The 20486-nt window shown below is 40.7% G+C and overlaps 2 protein-coding genes across 4 annotated transcripts in view; both read left to right on the top strand.

Annotated features, from left to right (window-relative positions):
• Positions 1 to 402, top strand: part of LOC103429165 (G-type lectin S-receptor-like serine/threonine-protein kinase At4g03230) — a 10972-nt gene extending 10570 nt beyond the window's left edge. For both annotated transcript variants that reach the window (XR_011571091.1, XM_070804876.1), the window contains exon 7: positions 7 to 402. Coding sequence is in view for 1 of the 2 variants with exons in the window: in XM_070804876.1 (XP_070660977.1) it covers positions 7 to 321 (315 nt within the window). In the remaining variant the exon portion in view is untranslated. The remainder of the gene's footprint in view (positions 1 to 6) is intronic.
• A 943-nt stretch (positions 403 to 1345) lies between these two features.
• Positions 1346 to 20486, top strand: part of LOC103449770 (G-type lectin S-receptor-like serine/threonine-protein kinase At2g19130) — a 31373-nt gene continuing 12232 nt past the window's right edge. For both annotated transcript variants that reach the window (XM_029107958.2, XM_070804877.1), the window contains exons 1-2: positions 1346 to 2235; positions 13514 to 14428. In XM_029107958.2, the coding sequence (XP_028963791.2) occupies positions 13537 to 14428 (892 nt within the window). In that variant the 5' untranslated portion in view covers positions 1346 to 2235; positions 13514 to 13536. The remainder of the gene's footprint in view (positions 2236 to 13513; positions 14429 to 20486) is intronic.

The following is a 20486-nucleotide window of genomic DNA, read 5'->3' on the forward strand; positions in this document are numbered from 1 at the left end:
AATTAGGCATGGGAGTTATGGAAAGAAGGTAGAGGAATGGAGGTGATTGATGAGTCAGTAAGGGAAACATGCCGTCTGGATGAAGCTCTGAAGTGTATCCATGTAGGGATTTTGTGTGTCCAAGAAGCTCCAGCTGATCGACCAACAATGTCTTCTGTAGTTTTTATGCTGAACAATGAAGCTACATCACTTCCACCCATCAAAGAACCTGCTTTTTCAATGCCGAGGAAGTCCAGTCATGTTGGCTCTTCTTCTTTTTCTCAAAATTCGACAACTTTTTCCAATAATGCAGTCACCATTAGTATGCCAGAAGCTCGATAATGGCTCATTAGTGTTTCCTTTCTCTAAACTAAAAACCGTGTAAGAATTTCTCAATTTCAATATAATGTTGGATTGTGCTCTTTTCTATGGGTAATGTGGGAGCCGAAGGCCTACAGAGGAATAGTTTTCTGATATTTTTCATTAATCAGTCCTTACTTTTGGTTCTTCTTGTCTCATAAATATGCCAACAAGGTCGTTGGAAAATAGTAAGTATATATTGCACATGTTTTCGTTCAAGTACTAAACCTTATGTGATCACCACTACTGCTTAATTTAATTTCTATGAGAAATCGGATATTAATCTTTGGAGAGTTGTTAGAAAATGTTAGTGGAAAGAGGCAGTGTTCGTAGAGTGTTGAAGATTCAGTAACGCTTGATGATCGGGTAAGTTTTTAGAAATTATAGTTAAACTCATATATATATATATATAAACCCTAGCTAGTACTAGTCTCACACATATGCCTACTCTATTCATGTCCCGTTATGACTTGGTTCGCAACTTTGCATTAGTCCTTAGTCTTGATTTTTCCTAGAAACAGAAAATGCACGCCGAGTCTTTTCTTTTACTGTTCTGGAATGGGAATGAATATGTAAGCCATAGTGTTAGAGTTTGGTGATTTTAGATTGAATTTTGGGATGGTTTTCTGTGTTCAGCGATGCAACCTCGGTGTTCAGTTTTTCTGAGAAAGAAGAAGAAGAAGGGGAATATTGCAGAGTAATGTCTAACATAACTGCGTCATCACATTGATTCATCCACGCACACATGAGAGTGTGGTATTTGTTGCCATTAGAGAGAAAGGAGGGAGCTTCTCTCCCTTACATCATTTCAAACTAAATCTAGCCACTGATAGGTGATTGTGTATTGTGACATTTGGGCGGGAATTGTAGTGATGAGTTGGAAATTGCTGACTAGGACAAACAAGAATTAGTTACAAATTGTTAGCTGTTAAGGTGGTTAGAAAGAGTGACTTAGGGGAGAAGCCTCATGGCTACTATAAAAAGGGAAAACTGTAAGAAGGAAGTTGTTATAATTGTTGATATTGAATAAGAAAATACATCTTCCACCATACATTTGAGTAGAGCAGAGTGCAGGACCGTATCATTGGTATCAGCCAGTGTCCTCGATCTTGCTCGATCTTTCTCGTGTATGCCTCATGCTGCTTCCAAACGACCAATGGAGTCGCGCGTCTACAAGCTGGAAACTTTGTTTGAAGAATTCAAGCAGGAAGTCCATGAATTGCGATCGGAATCTTGAGCTGCGAATGAGTTACTCCTGCAACAAATCCAATCCTTGTCAGTGAAAGGTAGTGGATCGAATGGCGAATCCTCTGACACAACACGTTCCGATCCCAATTTTTGCACTGGGTATGAACCCTAATTTTCCACCCACTTTCGATCGCCCCGATCCGCATTCGCAACCTTCAAATCAATGTTCCTCATTTATCAAAATAGATTTTCCCCATTTTGGTGATGGTGATGAACCCCTGTCGTGTATCTATAAGCCCGAACACTATTTCGATTTCTTCCACATCGACAATTCTAAGAAAGTCAAGATGGTTTCTTTCCATTTGGAAGGCGAACCCCTTCAGTGGTTCCAATAGGCGAATTGTGTAGTCAATTACCCTACCTGGGAGGAATTCACATCAGCTTTGTGTCAAGAGTTCGGATCATCAGAATTCGAAGATTCAGCAGAAAGTCTGGTCAAATGGAGACAATCAAGGACATTACGGGACTACATTCTGGAATTCAGGCGTTTGGAAAATCGAACATTTGATATCTCTCCTTGCTAAAATCTTGTTTCATTGGCGGCCTTAAAGCTGAATTACGCCATGATGTCAAGATCTTGAAGCCAATAAACGTTCTTGAAGCCAGGCTTATGCACAGCAGATTTATGCCAAGCTTTTGGATTTAAAGGTTAAGCCTTTCTCTCGTTCTTTTGGTACTTCTGCAATTTGACCTCCTTTACAAAATGTGGGTAATGTGCATATAAGGGATAACAAATTGAAACATGAGAATGCTAGGAAATTAACTCCTAAAGAAGTTGAATACTGTAGGAAAAATGGGTTATGTTTTCACTGTAAGGAGAAGTATTCTAAAGGGCATACTTGTGAGAAGAAACAATTATTGCTCATTGATGTGCAACCTTTGTGTGATACCGATACTTTTGAGGATGAGAACTTAGAGCCTAAAATCACTTCTTGTGCCATTTTTGGCACTCATGGACCTAAATCCATCAAGACTATGGAAGTGTTAGGCTCTATTAAAAGTTGCCTAGTGGTAATTCTCATCGATTCCGGGAGTTCACACAACTTTATTGATTCTTCTTTGGTGAAAAAGATTAAGGGGCATTTGGACACATCTCACTCTTTTAGTGTTAAGATTGCTGATGGTGGGAAAGTAAACACTATTAGGTGTAGTTTCTTTGAAAATTTAGGATTACCATTGTGGCACTGATTTGTATGCTATGGTGATTGGGGGTTGTGATATTGTTTTGGGAATTCAGTGGTTACGAACACTTGGACCCGTACTATGGGACTTTGATAAAATGTATATGAAGTTCAAGCAAGGTAATTCTACCTATTGTCTCTCTAGTCCTCAAACTCCTAGTGAGGACATTCAAGATGTCTCTATCTTCTAAATAGAGAAACTTTTGTAGCAAGAATCTTTTATAGGAATTTGAAGAGGTTTTTAGTACTCCAATCACTTTACGCCTTCATTGGTCCCATGATCAATGAATTCCATTGTTAGAAGGTAGTAAGCCATCGAGTATGAGGCCATACATGTATGGACCTTTACAGAAGATAGAGGTTGAGAAATATGTGCATGAACTATTGGATGCTGGATATATCAGAGTTAGTAATAACCCGTATTCTTCCCCAGTCATTTTAGTCAAGAAAAAGAAGGGTAGGTGGCGAATGTGTATGGATTATAGAGGACTTAACTTGATTACAATAAAAGATAAGTTCCCTATTCCATTAATTGAGGAGTTACTTGATGAATTATTTGGGGCTCAGTTCTTTTCCAAACTTGATCTACGATTTGGATATCACCAAATTAGAATGCATCCAAATGACATTGAGAAGATAGCTTTCCGAACACACGATGGACATTACGAGTTCTTGGTGATGCTTTTTGGCTTAACCAATGCCCCAACAACATTTTAGTGTCTCATGAATGAGATTTTTCGATCACATCTTCGTTAGTTTATTTTAGTCTTATTCGACGATATTTTGGTGTATATCAGCTTTTAGGAATCTCACTTGGCTCATCTTTGAGTGGTGTTTCAGTTGCTAAAAGATCATACCTTGTTTGTGAAGAAATCCAAATGTACTTTTGGTCAATCTACAATCGAGTATCTCGGTCACATTATTTCAAAAAATGGAGTAGCAGCTGATCCTTGTAAGTTAGAAGCTATTGCAAACTGGCCCGTACTTACATCAGTGAAGGCACTTCGAGGATTTCTTGGATTAAATAGATACTATATGTGTAACATTCGATATCGCCCAGGGGAGTGGATCCTGTAAGCCTTATATGTATATTCCCATCTCTACCTAACATGAGGCCTTTTGGGTGCTTACTGGTTTCGGGTTCTGTAGGAACTTCGAAGTTAAGCGAGAAAGGGGCCAGAACATTCCCAGGATGGGTGACCTATTGGGAAGTTCTGCTTGCGTGAGTTCCTAGAAACAAAACCGTGAGGGCGTGGTTGGAGCCCAAAACGAACAATATTGTGCTACGGTGGAGTTGAGCTCGAGATGTGATGGGGCCCTGGCTGGGATGTTACAATTTGGTATCAGAGCCAATTCCTGGCCAGAAGTGTGCCGACGAGGACGTCGGGCCTCTAAGGGAGGTGTATTGTAACATTCCACATTGCCCAGGGGAGTGGATCCTGTAAGCCTTATATGTATATTCTCATCTTTACCTAACACGAGTCATTTTGGCAGTTCACTGGTTTCGGGTTCCGTAGGAACTTCGAAGTTAAGCGAGAAAGGGGCTAGAGCATTACCAGGATGTGTGACCCATTGGGAAGTTCTACTCGCGTGAGTTCCCAGAACAAAACCTTAAGGGCGTGGTCGATGCCCAAATCAGACAATATCGTGTTACGGTGGAGTCGAGCTCGAGATGTGGTGGGGGCATGGGCCGGAATGTGACAATTTGGTATCAGAGCCAATTCCTGGTCGGAAGTGTGCCAACGAGGACGCCGGGCCCCTAAGGGGGGTGGATTGTAACATCCCACATCGCCTAGGGGAGTGGATCTTGTAAGCCGTATATGTATATTCTCTTCTCTACTTAACACAAGGCCTTTTGGGAGTTCACTGGCTTCGGGTTCCATATGAACTCCAAAGTTAAGCCAGAAAGGGGCCAGAGCATTCCCAGGATGGGTGACCCATTGGGAAGTTCTGCTCGCGTGAGTTCCCAGAAACAAAACTGTAAGGGCGTGGTCAGGGCCCAAAGCGGACAATATCGTGCTAGGATGGAGTCGAGCCCGGGATATGGTAGAGGCCTAGGCCAGGATGTGACAATAGGATGTTTATTCCGGGTTTGGGAAGATTATTAGCCCCCTAACAGTTTTAACAAAGAAGGACAACTTTCATTGGACACCAACAGCTACCATTGCATTCAATGAATTAAAAATAGCCATGCTTTCTCCACAAATATTGGCACTTCCAGATTTTACTCAATATGTACTACAACAGAATGGACTACCTATAGCTTTTACTAGTAAGGCCTTTAGTCCACGAAATCAGTCCCTATATGCACATGAGAGAGATGATGGCAATTATTCATGCAGTGAAGAAGTGGCAGTCTTATTTGGTAAGGAGACACTTTGTGATTAAAACGAACCATCATAGCCTCAAATATTTTTTGCAAAATCGAGCTCACACTCCAGTTCAACAAAAATGAGTGTCCAAGTTATTGGGTTTCGATTATGAAATCCAATACAAATAGGGTTGTGATAATCAAGTGGTTGATGCCCTTTCTCGCTTACCTATTGACAGTACCACCTAAACCTGGGCAATGGAACATAATGCTATTTCCTATCCTTATCTCAGTTGGATGGATAACTTATGGAGGGATTTGGAGCAGGATACTTGGATTCAAACCAAAGTTCAGGAAGTATTGCAGTGTACTGATTCAACTTTAATTAGTACCTTGAATTACAAGTTCGACAAAAGATTCTTGAGATATAAAGGCAGAATAGTTTTGAGTCCCACTTGTGCATGGAGGCATAAGGTCTTTGAAGAACATCATTGTATTGCTATTACTGGCCATGCTGGATTCCTTAAAACCTATAAAAGCCTAACTCGATCTTTTTATTGGGTTGACATGAAACAGGATATCAAGGAGTTTGTATCCAATTGTACAACTTGTCAACAACAAAAATATGAAACATTGGCTCTTGCCGATTCCTTCTCGAGTGTGGAAAGACATTTCAATGGACTTTATAGTGGGGTAACCACCTTGCAAAGGTAAATCTGTAATTTGGGTAGTTGTAGATAGGTTGTCCAAGTATACTCACTTTCTTGCCCTTTCCCATCCTTACATGGCTGTTTCGATGGCAAATCTTTATGAGCACATCTTTAATCTCCATGGCATGCCTACTTCAATAATGCCAGATAGAGATCCCATCTTTATGAGAAAATTTTGGAAGGAATTTTTTGCATTACAAGGTTCAATTTGTGTTTTAGCTCAGGTTATCATCCACAGACAGATGTGCAAACGGAGGTGGTTAATAGGTGTTTGGAAATGTATTTGAGGTGCTTTTGCAGCCTACAGCCCAAGAAGTGGTTGACTTGGTTACCGTGTGCAGAGTATAGTTACTGCACTACCTTCCACTCTGCCACTAAGCTCTGTCCCTATGAGGTGGTTTATGGGCAACCACCACATGAAATTCCAGTTTATGAGGCTGGTACTATAAAACTTGATCTGGTTGATAGGTGTTTGCAGGAGAGAAACATAATCTTATCTCTTTTAAAGGAAAATTTGATGGATGCTCAGAATAGAATGATTGTTCAAGCTAACAAACACAGAACTGAAAGGGTCTTCCAAGTGGTTGACTTGGTGTATTTGAGACTGGTTCCATATTAGCATTTATCCTTGGCTTCACATCCATTTCACAAGCTTCAGCCTCGATTCTATGGACCATATGAAGTGTTGGTTAAGGTTAGAGCAGTTGCTTATAAACTTAGATTACCAGAGAGTTCGAAGTTACACCCAATCTTTCATGTTTCCTGCCTTAAGAAGCACCTGGGTCCTAACATTCAACCTACTGTCTAGTTACCGGTCATCACCAATGCCGGAATATTGCAATAAGTTCTAGTAGCAATATTGGAGCGGAGGTTAGTCAAGTAAGGGACTACTGCAGCAACTGAGGTATTAGTTTAATGGAAGAATCATGCTCCAGCCTTGATTTCCTATGGTGTCCCAGTTATGATGTATTGCATTCATATTGAGTTGTGTTACTGTTGTGCTTTAGTCTTGTATGACAAGCCTTGTTTTGAAGGAAGGGGTATTGATAGGTGATTGTGTATTGTGACATTTGGTCTGGGAATTGTAGTGGTGAGTTGGCAATTGCTGACTAGGACAAACAAGAATTAGTTACAAATTGTTAGCTGTTAAGGTGGTTAGAAAGAGTGACTTAGGGATAGACCGGTAAACTGGTCGGGTGTATTGGGTTTGGGTCGGGTTCAACCCGACTGGTTAAGTTAACGGATCACCCGAACCCAACCCGTTAAGCTAACAGGTCACTCGTTTCACCTGTTAACCTTTTTATTTTATTTTTATGAAACTTCTGGGAAGGTCTGAATTCAAAAGTTTGACAAAGTGATTAGCCAAATTTTAATAAAATTCCATGGAAACATCACATCTTTCAAGAAAGGTATCCATAAAGTTTCAACTTTTCAACAATCCAAAGTCAGATTTTTCAAATTTTCAAGAAACCCAATTGGGATGTGAGATTATGGAACTGATTCTATGGAGAATTGAAATTGAAATGAAAAATGGAATCTGGGTTATGAAGAACTCGACCCAATTGGGCAATTGAGAAAATACCCATAAACAGATAGCAAGATTTAGACTTTGCACAAACCAGCAAACATGTTATGAACAGGAAAATAAATTGAATTGAACAAACAATAATCGAATAAATAAAAGCTGCTGAAACTTTCGGAATAACTAAGAAAGATAGCAAACAGGTTATGTCTCAGAGAGCATGCGACGGTGTGAGAGAGAGATGTGAGGAACCTGAAGTTTTCTATTAGGACTATTGAAATTACACAAAAGTTCTCAATAACGGGTCTTAACGGGTTTCGCGGGTTCACCCAAAATGACCCGTTATTTAATGGGTGATTAACGGGTTGACCCCGTTAACCACCTGACCAGTTTATCACTCACCCGAATACTAATTTTAACGGGTCGGTTGGGTTGGGTTAACGGGTCGGGTGAAAAATGCTACGTCTACTTAGGGGAGAAGCTTCATGGCTACTATAAAAAGGGAAAACTGTAAGAAGGAAGTTGTTGTAATTGTTGATATTGAATAAGAAAATACATCTTCGCCATACATTTGAGTACAGTTAAGTCATCATGTAAAATGTTTACCGTTGTCATGAGCTATGAATCAATACAACGAAGACTAAGACTAAGCTATGAATCAATACAACTAAGACTACGACTAAGTAAGATGCTTACACTTATATGCTACCTTTGACTTAAATGGCTACATGACCCACATTTCAGATTTGCTGTGAATTTAATAATTTCAGTGAGTACGAGGCATGATCCACGTTTCTGATTTGATGTGAAATTTAAACCATTTCGGTGAGTATAAATAATAGTTTGCAACTGAGGCATTCTCTGAACAAATTTCTTCTTATTCCGCTTCTTCTGTTTTATGTCCCTGACTGGAGATGGAGATGGAGTGGCTCTTAGTTTGTCTTGTTACATTACCATTCTTATTCTTTACTATGCCGTCCTGTGCCAGCCAAGCAAATTTAGCACCAGGGCAATCTGTCGGTCCAAACCAGACGATGATTTCTCCCGCAGGGAACTTCGCATTAGGCTTCTTCAGTCCTGAAAATTCTACCAAACACTTCCTTGGTATCTGTTACAGCAGAATGCCAAAGGCACCAGTAGTAGTATGGGTTGCTAACAGAGAATCCCCACTTGATCCTCCGGGTGTTTTCATGTTCCGTGGTGATGGAAAACTCGTTGTGTTGGATTCCATCATGTATGGGAAAGTTATCTGGTCTTCTGATGTATTATTTATTGAGTCTTATCTTCCAGAGAGTACAGAGATAAAAAAATATCTTCTTCTTATTTCACTTACTTACTCAACAAGACATTTACATCAGTATATATAGATACAATTCTATTGACATAATTGACCTCAACATTCAGAAACTAATTACACATTCACCCTTGTCTAACTGACTCCAACTATACAATTACTACTAGAGTCTTTACACCCCCTCAAGTTGAGACTTGGGACAGGAAAATGGCCAAGAGGAAGCTTGGATTGCAGAAAACAGAATCTGTGTTTTGAAAGGGATTTGGTGTGAATATCAGCCAATTGATCTTGGCTGCAGACATAAAGCACTTTAATCAAATGCGCCAATACTAACTCCCGAATGTAATGATAATCCACTTCTACATGCTTTGTCCGAGCATGAAACACGGGATTGGAGGCAAGAGAAATGGCGGAAATGTTATCACACCAAAGAGTTGGAACAGTAGACAGAGGAAAGTGGATATCAGAAAAAACTTTGCAAATCCAGGTGATTTCAGCTGCAGTATGTGCTAAAGCACGATATTCAGCTTCGGTGGAGGACCGGGCAACAGTGGGTTGCTTTTTAGCATTCCAACTGATCAGATTGGGACCCAAAAACACACAGAAGCCAGTAGTAGATCGTCTATCAAAAGTACAACCGGCCCAGTCAGCATCAGAATAAGCAGTGAGGGCAAGAGAACCCTTTTTAAACCAAAGACCTTGAGTAAGAGTGCCTTTGAGAAACCGGAGAATGCGTTTAACAGCTTGCAGGTGTTGTTCCCGTGGGGAATGCATGAACTGACAAACTTGGTTTACAGCAAAGGAAAGATCAGGCCTGGTCCAAGTGAGATACTGCAAACCACCCACTAGAGATCTATATTCAGTGGGATTAGAGAGTAAAGGGCCACTGTGATCAAGTTTAGAGGTACCAAGAGGAGTGACACAAGGCTTGGCACCTGCCATATTTGCCTTGTGAAGAAGATCAAGAGAGTATTTACTTTGATGCATGAAGAGGCCTTCAGAATTGCGCTGCACCTCCAAACCCAAAAAATAATGAAGAGGGCCCATATCCTTAACAGGAAATGCTTGGCTAAGTTTGTGAATGAAGTGTTGGCAGAGAATGGTATTTGGGCCGATGACAAGAATGTCATCGACATAGACCAAAACAAGAACAGGAGCTGAAGCTTGAAGAACAAATAGAGAAGCATCAGAGGAGGACTGCTTAAACCCAAGAGTGCACAGGACTTGGAACAGTTTATCAAACCAAGCCCTGGGGGCTTGTTTTAAACCATACAAAGATTTCTTGAGGTGGCAGACATGAGTAGGAAGATTGGAATCAATGAAACCAGGTGGCTGAGTCATAAAAACAGCTTCCTTGAGATCTCCATGTAAAAAGGCATTGCTAATGTCCAATTGATGGAGAAACCAGTCATGTTGAACAGCCAAGGTTAATAAAATACGAATGGTGACTGGCTTGGCTACTGGACTGAAAGTATCTTGATAGTCAACACCCTCTTTTTGATGAAATCCTTTGGCTACTAACCGAGCCTTATACCTGTCCACCGTACCATCAGGTTTCCTCTTAATTCGGAACACCCATTTACAGCCAACAATGTTCTGAGACGGAGAGTGGGGTACCAAATGCCAAGTACCAGTGAGTTGAAGAGCATTAAACTCGTCCTGCATAGCTTGTCTCCAGTGGGCATACTTGGAGGCTTGTAAGTATATGGAAGGAACAAAATCAACATCAACAGGTAAAGGATGTTTGGTGGCAGAATATGCTTTTGGTTTAAAGATACCAGCCTTTGAACGAGTAAGCATAGGATGGGTATTAGGAGCTGTAGAATGGGATACAGGAGGAGCTGCAGAAGGTGAGACAGAATTGGAGGATGATGGGGAAGAAGAAACATGCTCAGTAGAAGGGACAGTGGATTGAACTGGAGAAGGTCGCTGGGGAATAGAGAAGTGTAAATCAAAAGGGGAATGTGGAGAGGGAGATCCCGGAGAAACCACCACAGATGAAGAAGAAAGAAATGGAAACCTGTTTTCATTGAATTGAACATGGCGGGAGATATAGATTCTCTGAGTAGTAGGATCAAGACATCTATAGCCCTTGTGCTGCAAACTATAGCCCAAAAATACACATTATGTACTCTTCCCATCTAACTTGGAGTGAACATATGGCTTTAACCAGGGATAACATGAGCAACCAAAAACCTTCAACTTGGAATAATCAGGGACAGAGTGAAATAAAAGTTCCCATGGAGACTGATGCAAGCTGGAAATAGGCAGGCGATTGATCAGGTAGACTGCAGTAGAGAAGGATTCAACCCAATACAAATGAGGAACTTTCGAGGCAACTAATAGAGTCCGTGTTGTCTCAACTAAATGGCGGTGCTTCCGTTCAACACAGCCATTCTGTTCAGGTGTGTGAGGACAGCTGAGCTGATGAGATATACCATGATCTTGAAGAAAAGATTTAAACTTGTTACTAGTAAATTCACCCCCTGAATCGGACCTCAAACATTTGATTTTATTACCAACAGAATTCTCAACATAGGTCTTGAATACAACAAAAGTAGAATATACATCAGATTTGGCCTTTAAAGGAAAGAACCAAGAGTACTTGCTGTAATCATCCACTATTACAAGATAGTATTGGTAACCACATGCAGAAATGACAGGAGCAGGACCCCAAACATCACAATGTAACAAACTTAAACTAGTAGTAGAAATAGAACTAGAGGGATGAAACGGGAGCTTGTGATTCTTAGCAACTGCACAGTCCGAGCAGAAGAAATCAACAGAGTGTTTTCCCTGCAGTGCAAGCTTATTTGCAGATAGAACGCGCCTGAAGATGGCAGAAGAAGAATGCCCCAAGCGACTGTGCCAAATATTCACAGGGGCTTTAGTACCGACTAAAGCATGAGGGGATGAACAAGATGAAGAGAAAGAAACAGGGATACCTTGAAAAGTATAGAAACCATTGTTAACCGTGCCCTGCAAAAGCATCTTCCCCGTAGAACAATCCTTAACAACAGAACCATTGGAATGCAAAGTCAAAGAGCAGGAATTATCCTTAAGAAATTGATATGCAGAGAGTAAATTGTGCTTCATTTGCGGAACATGTAACACATTGTTCAACTTAAAAGAGGCATGAGCAGTATTTAACAATGTACTGCCAGTATGACGAATGGACAAACCTTTTCCATCGCCGATATACACCTTATCTTCACCAGTGTAGGGAGTAGGAGAAGAGATATTGGAGATGTCATGGGTGATATGAGATGTAGCACCAGAATCTAAAATCCATGAAGGAGACGGTTTGGAAGCATAATGAGTATACATGGCAGCAAGTTTAGTAGGGGGTACTCTACCAAAGATATCGGGATTCATTCTATCAAAGCAATCAATAGCTTCATGACTGGAGGATCCACAAATTTGACAATTGTTACGAACTCTAGGAGTACTAGAAGAACGAAAACCAGGATTGTTGGACCTTTGGAAACCAGAATTAGAGTGAGAGCCCCTATTATTGTTGCCCTGATAGTTTCTATTGCCTCTGTTGTTGGGAAAGCGATTATTGTGCCGTCCACGATTAGAGTTGTAGCGAGAAGAATTCTGCATAGGGTGATGTTGAGCGGCATAAGCTTGAGAAGAATGTGGTGTAGGAAGGAGAGGTGGTTGATTCTGAGCAGCATAAGCATGAACCGGTTCAGCCGCAACTAATTTCTTACGACGAGCCATTGACAATTCTTTAGTAAGAAGAAGACCATGCAGTTCATCCAAAGTAGTAGATGAGAGGCAAAGAGTAATAGAATCAACAAATGAGTCAAATTCCTCTGGTAAACCATGCAATGTAGCAGCAATCAAGTCACGATCGGACACAGAGGCACCAGCAGCTGTTAAAGAATCAGAAATTGCTTTAATTTGCTGGAGATACTCAGAGATCGATTGAGAGCCTTTCTGAAGAGATTGAAGACGAGAGCGAAGCTGATGAATATGAGCATCGGAGATGCCACCAAACCTCTGTTCCAATTTGAGCCATAAATCACGAGAAAAAGAAACTCCAACTGTGAAAGGAATAATCTCCTCCGAGAGTGTAGAGTTCAACCAAATCAAGAGATTTTGATCTTTTTTGTACCACTGTTCAAACGCAGGATTGACAGAGCGATCAGACAAGAGAGGAGAGGGACAAGGTTCAGAACCATCAATAACACCGAGAAGCTTGTAGCGACGAAGAATTGGGGCAAAGAGCGCTCGCCATGGAAGATAATTCGAACTCTTAAGCTTGATCGGAACCATACTGCCAATGTTCTGAATCGTGAGAGAGGTATAGCTTTGCACCAAATTAGGGTTTGGAGAAGAGGAATTTGGGAGAGAAGATGACGAATCAGACGCCATGGTTGAAGATACAGGTAAGATTCAACCAAATAACCACACTAATGACAGAAAAGAAGCACCAGAGATCGGATCGAACCAGAGACCGTAGCAGAGAAGCCGTGAGATCAGAGATCGGAACGGACCAGAGATCGGAGCGGAGAAGCCATGAGATCAGATCTAAGCAGAAAATCCGTGAGACTGTGAGATCAGATCGAACCAGAGAGCAGATCGAAGATGCCGAGAGGATCGAAGAGTCACCAAGCAGGAAGACGATGACGAGAGGGATCGAAGATTCATCAAGGCCGTGAGGCGGTGGCGATTGATACCATATTGAGTCTTATCTTCCAGAGAGTACAGAGATAAAAAAATATCTTCTTCTTATTTCACTTACTTACTCAACAAGACATTTACATCAGTATATATAGATACAATTCTATTGACATAATTGACCTCAACATTCAGAAACTAATTACACATTCACCCTTGTCTAACTGACTCCAACTATACAATTACTACTAGAGTCTTTATTATTATCTGCTTCTGCAGTGAATGCCACGAAAGCAGTGTTAATGAATACTGGTGACCTTCAAGTGATGTCTGGAGAAGACATTTTGTGGCGGAGCTTTGATCATCCTTCCGACACATTGTTGCCCGGCCAGAGGCTTAGCCGGAACAAAATAACAGGCCAACAAGTGCGTCTGACATCGTGGGCAACACTAGCTGATCCAAAACCTGGAATATTTAGCGTAGGCATCGATCCAAAAGTTCCCAGGCAGCTAATTACCTGGAAGGGAAATGCTACATATTGGAAAAGTTCTGTTTACTTCAGTAAGGATGTAAACACATACTTTAGAAATCAAAGTGGGGGCTTTTTTTACATTGCTTACAGTTTTGATGCTGATGGTATTTATTTTACTTTTGGTGCGTCGGATAACTCCATAAAACTGAGGGCCGTTTTGAGTCCATCAGGCAAGCTTAATCTGCTGCTCTGGATTGATGAAAATGAGACATGGATTGAAGAGTGGGCAGAGCCTACCAATAAATGTGACTTTTATGCTCGATGCGGTCCATATGGTGCCTGTGATAAAACCGGTGATCCATTCTCGTCACAATGCAAGTGTTTGAAGGGTTTCAGGACCCAATTTAAGAAACAATGGGCTATGGAGGACTGGCCCGGTGGTTGTGTTCGGGAAAAGGCATTGGTATGTGATAAAGGCGAAGTGTTTTCAATGTTTGAGAATATGAAACTACCAGATGATGCTATAATTTTTGGAAATAGGAATATGAGTGAATGTGAATCTGAATGCCTTCAGAACTGCTCTTGCACAGCTTATGCCTATTCAAAGGTGATAGAAAAAGGTGGTCTAGGATGCTTGACATGGTCTGGTAACTTGACGGATCTTGTCGAGAATCATCGTTTTGGGCAAACCATGTATATTCGTGTTCACCGCTCTGATCAAGGTATGTTTGTTTGGTTTCTTTTTCTATTTTCTGTGTATGTATTTGGCGTGCTAGGATAGCACCAAACCTTTATGGAACCAACTCAAGCTAACCCACATGAAATTTATCTTATGAAATGCAAGAACAAAAATATAAAAGAACACCAAGATTTTAATGAGGTTCCTCAACAGTCAGTGTAACTGGGGTACGTCCTCGGAGCAGTAGGAACTCACCCAATAATCCACTATCAACCAAATGGGAGTTGACACGGCCCGACCCTGATATTCCCCGAATACCAGAACCGACACGTGCTGGCCGACACCCGGGGGTGATGAAAACCATTAATTGATACAAAAGCTAAGAATAAGAAATAAATAAGGGTTAGAAATTTGAAATACAATGAACTAACAATTTAGGAACGTATTCAGAGCATACAACTAAACCTAATCACTAAAAAGATTTAGATAAAATTTAATGAATAAAGAAGTGGGTCCTACATCGAGAGGATCCGAAGATGCTGCTGCGGAAGTGCCTTCACGCCAGGATTAGGTGCCTTGATTCTAAGTCCTGAATGGGGACGCAAAACAAAGGTGAGTGGACTAAGTTTATATATATAATAATGATAAAACAGTTATCAATGTACTAACCCCCAAAGTTTACATAATGAAAACTACAGCATAATAAGTGATGGATTTAATAAAAATCCTAGCATGCCAAAATATCTCAAAAGTCACATATAGCGGAATATCATCGCAGAAATCAAACAATAAACGTCTCATAAATCGTCTCGTAAACGTGGTGTGCTGCTAGTAAGATCACCGAATAAATATAACTCCTGGCCCAATGCCTCTTCATTGTCTCTGCGCCCGTAGCCAGAGATTACCAACTCCCGGCCCAATGCCTCTTCATGTCCCTCAGCCCGTAGCTAGGGATTATTTCTCCCGGCCTAAATGCCAACACCAAATCCTCACCCTAGACGACATAGTGTCTACTAGGTACGCACAAATATTTACGCCTCTCATAAATAACCACTTCATAGTATAAAGTCATCCATCGTCTATACTATAAAGAAGGGTTTCTAAAACATGTTCTAGCATCCTATCGTCATCCATCGGATAGTCTACCAGTTCATGGTTTTTATAGAAAATACGATATATAGAAATATAGCTCAGAATAGGCTAACAATTTATTTCTTCACCAAAACACGAGACGAAATTAATAAATTCAGTAAACAGGGTTGATATAAATCAATTCAAAAAATTCGTTGGCATGCTAATCATTTATGCAATTACTATAAAATCATGCAATTTTAGAAGGGGTCCACTCACAGTATTTAATTGCCAAAAGCTGCGCCACTAGTGAAGATGGAAACGTCACAATAATTGCCCCTAAGCACATAAATAGCATATTTAGTCAAACTCTACTTAAACGACTGAATTTGGGAAAACGGACATTGGAAATGGGTTCAGAACGTCGAAATTAGCTTAAGAGGGATTTTGAGCAAAAACCCGAAAAGTCAACCTTAAAGGTCAACGTTGACCGGTGGTCAACGGTCAAATTAGGTCTAACGGGTTTTAGGCTTGAAATCCGGATTAGGGTTTAGGTTAAATAGGATTAGGATATATTGGGTTTTTGGTTTTCTTTGGTTTTTGGGTTAAAAGGGTTTAGGGTGAAGAAATGGGGTTTGGACCTAAGCCCAAACACACATATACACCACAAACACACACACACACACACACACACACACACACACACACACACACACACACACACACACACACACGGCATGCATGTGCATGCATAAACACATACACACACACACCCATGACACCAAGGCCCTAAGGCCTTACAAAAACTAACAGGGCTTTAAGCCCTTTGAATTAAACCGGCCCAAGGCCATTTTAAAAACTATAACTAAAAATAAAAATTAAATGGGTTAGGGTACTGGGCTAAGGCAAAACGAGCTTAAGGCCCGAGGGAAAGGGGAAAGGCCAAATGGCCTGGTGCGGAGGAAGAAGAAGGCCAGAGCTGCTACAGCTTTGGTCACCTGAAAATATGAGCTTTAAGCTCTGATCTAAGTATGAACATGAAGAACGAGGAGAGAGGAAGAGATTGCTACCTTCCAGAAACCGTAACTCGGTCGGAGGTGACCGGAAAAAGCTTCAAAAGTCCACGATTCGCTGGAAAACGGGTGTGCTCACCCACAACGATTCCGAAGCAAAACCTAAGTAAAAATGGAAGGTTCAAGCTTCTAAATCATAACCAAGCATTATGCTAGGTACGAGAATGAGGGATTCGAGACTTACCCCAACGGAAAAGAAGAAAAGGTTCGCCGGAGTTTTGCTCCGTGTCGTCGATCTCGCGGGCAGGGGGATCCTGGGCTTGCTACAAGCCTCTCCTGTGGGTGACATTGTCCTAGTGAGTCCAGGGAGAAAGAGAGATGCGAGAGGTTGAGGGAGAGGGATACAGGAGAGTTGAGAGAGCTACGGGAGGGAGAGACGAAGAAGAAGAAGAAAGAGATCAGAAAACATAAAAATAAAACAAGGTGGGCCCCACGGGCTCACCAATTAAGGACTAAACTAATTTTAAAATATAAAAGGGGTTGGGGTGTTTCAATCTACCACCCTTAAAAAAAATTTTGTCCTCAAAATTTAAAATAACATACTACACTGAAAAACTTGATAAATACGAAAAAGGATACACATATATATACGTAACGAAGAAATCAAATCAGAGTGGTTGTACAAAAGGAAAAATGCCATCCCGTCGCAATCGGGTTGCAATGATGCCATCTTCCGTGCCTCTAGGCTCAAACTTTCTTTCCCCATCAGTGTAAAAGAACACATACTTTAATAAAATATAAAGTCGAAAACACAAAATAATTTAAGGCCAGATAACGTCAAAATATATAAGTAATAACATATAGGCCAAAAACTCGAACCAACTTAAAAATGAAAACAGAAATACTTTTCCAAAAACATTTGTAATGCCAAAACAATTAACTAGAGTAAATGAAGTTAAAATACTTATACTGAAAATCAAAACTGAAGAATGAGAGTGGGTCTTGCCCAAGAATTCGAAATATCACATATTCCGAGAATAAATGTGTCTTTGGGTCGAGTCCCAAGAATAACAATTCCGAATTTGCGTTAGTTGCTGTAGACGAATCTTCCTGCCCACTTGCTTAATGAACCCAAAAAATAAGCTATCGATATCATAGTCTGCAGCCCGCAATATCAACCTCACATTTGTTGTCTCGATAAGCAAGTAGTAATTCCCTGAGGATGCACAATTTTACACGTCGTAAATTCGATCCTCTGAATACAAGCTCGCACAACTCCTCTAACAACCAATGTTACCTGTAGAAACTCTAGTACCATGTCGCAACAGTGCCATACCCAAACCAAATAAAACAGAAACTGCCGTCGTAAAACTCTATCCTGCACCAATCATCATATTCTCCTCAGTTCTTCCAAATGTGACCAACTACTTCAAAATTTTGCCAACAAGGAACCCATTAGAAAACGGTACCTTGGGATTCAAGAGAAGTGGCTACCATGTTAGTAGTAGACACAAAAGCTCGAACCAAGCAAGTAGAAAACGAGAAGTCATCTTCCTCAACACGCAGTATCTCTTGGGAACTATTGTAGTGCTCAATCCACCTCTCCATTTTTGCTTAGTTGCATATTTCAAGTCAAACAAGATCAAAGTTGGTGGAAAGAAGAACGACTCGCAAATGGTCAACCTAACAACAAAAGATAGTACACACATTTTGAGAGAAGTACAAAGATTATCCAATTCTCGCTTCGACCGTCCTGTAGTGCCATTCCAGAATACACCAAACAGATCTGCTAGAAATGTTTTAACAACCACGTACTCACAACAATAAGGTTCGGAAGTGAAGCAGTGGAAATATGCGTTGAGACGAACACATATCGTCGAAAAATAACCGATGTGATGCCCATGAATTCTAGTAAGATGGTGATACAATATGATGACCTTCTACACCAAAATCTTCACCAGTCTCTTACCAAAGGACAACTCAAACTTCATCCCCACGATGAACTCTTTATGATAAGTCTGGTAAGCTTGTGAAAAGATTATGCTCCCAACATTCATGTCTAAATCGATAAGAATTGGGCGCACACTTCCGTCGAATCCATCGATCGTGAATTCCTCACTAATTGAGCGAGAAACCATGTCGGAAAGGCTGAAACAATACTCAAGAATTTAAGGGTCAAAATAATTCCATAAAAAGATAGATTACAAGAAATCAGGATTTGAACCAGAAACCACGCCAAGAACAAACTCTTATTGTTCCGGCATGATTCAGTTTCATATAGAGAGACGAATAAGCAAAGGAAGGTGAAGATGCAGAAATAGAAGTAAATGTTTATGATTATTTTGCAAATCATCACAGTATGGTTAACTGGTTTTCTTAGCCAAAAGGAAGGAGGACTAAGCTCAAGAATAGTTAAGAATTGTCAATAAGATTTGACGAGGCCAAAGACATTTCGAAATTCACAATACTTTGTGAGAGCTGTTTCAAAGTTCAGCATTTAAACACAGAACCTTGGAATCAACAGAATGACAAAGAAGAAAGATACGAAACAGCCTGCGTATGCGTGCAGTGGCACGATTGGCTACCTTAAAGTGATGCCCTTGAGCAAACCAAAGCTCAATGAGTCCAGAGAAGTTCAGAGTAAAGCTCGATCTTCGTACAATGATGAATATGATAGAGTCTCAAGCCATTACACTAAAAATTACAAGGCCGAACAGGTAGGCTGCAAGCAAGGGACTAAGTTCACCTTCACCGAAAAGTACGCGGACGAGGAACTAGGATTTTCCGCCAAGTACCAGACCCAGGTGAAGTTCAAGGAATTTGTTTATCCAAACAAGATTGGATATTCATCATCCAAGTCCAACTATAGCAACAACCAGAATTGCAACTCAATTTGGAATTTGATGAGAATAACGTCTGCTACTGAGGAGTTTCCAAAGATTTCGATGTAGAGCCGACTCTGCCCACAATTCCTAGGGAACGCATGTTGCAGAGTGGCATCGCCATTTCGAATCTACAGCTGGTCTTAACCAAACTTCCGTTCACTGAGATTTCTAAAACACGTCGCTTCCAAGTAATACTGACTCTACCCTTCATTCCCAAGGGATGCACGTCGTAGAGTATCAATCCGATGTTTAAAGTCGTCCAACAAATCAAACACGTCACCGATAAGGCACAATCCTGAAATGAATTCTCGAATTTCAACCAGAAGGTGACAATTCAATCAGAGAGAGATTTGCACAACTGCACCGACTGGTATAAAATCCAGAAGTCGTGACATCCAAATGATGTCAAAACCAAGACTTTACGAGAATAGAAGAGAATCCTAAGTATGCTCTGAACAAACCACGCTCTGATACCAATCTGACACTCCCCGACCCTGATATTCCCCGAATACCAGAACCGACACGTGCTGGCCGACACCCGGGGGTGACAAAAACCATTAATTGATACAAAAGCTAAGAATAAGAAATAAATAAGGGTTAGAAATTTGAAATACAATGAACTAACAATTTAGGAACGTGTTTAGAGCATACAACTAAACCTAATCACTAAAAAGATTTAGATAAAATTTAATGAATAAAGAAGTGGGTCCTACATCGAGAGGATCCGAAGATGCTGCTGCGGAAGTGCCTTCACGCCAGGATTAGGTGCCTTGATTCTAAGTCCTGAATGGGGGTGCAAAACAAAGGTGAGTGGACCAAGTTTATATATATAATAATGATAAAACAATTATCAATGTACTAACCCCCAAAGTTTATATAATGAAAACTACTAGCATAATAAGTGATGGATTTAATAAAAATCCTAGCATGCCAAAATATCTCAAAAGTCACATATAGCGGAATATCATCATAGAAATCAAACAATGAACGTCTCATAAATCGTCTCGTAAACGCGGTGTGCTGCTAGTAAGATCACCGAATAAATATAACTCCCGGCCCAATGCCTCTTCATTGTCTCCGGATTGAAACACCCCAACCCCTTTGATATTTTAAAATTGGTTTAGTCCTTAAT

This window comes from Malus domestica, chromosome 09 (assembly GCF_042453785.1).
Source record: "Malus domestica chromosome 09, GDT2T_hap1".
Lineage (NCBI taxonomy): Eukaryota > Viridiplantae > Streptophyta > Magnoliopsida > Rosales > Rosaceae > Malus > Malus domestica.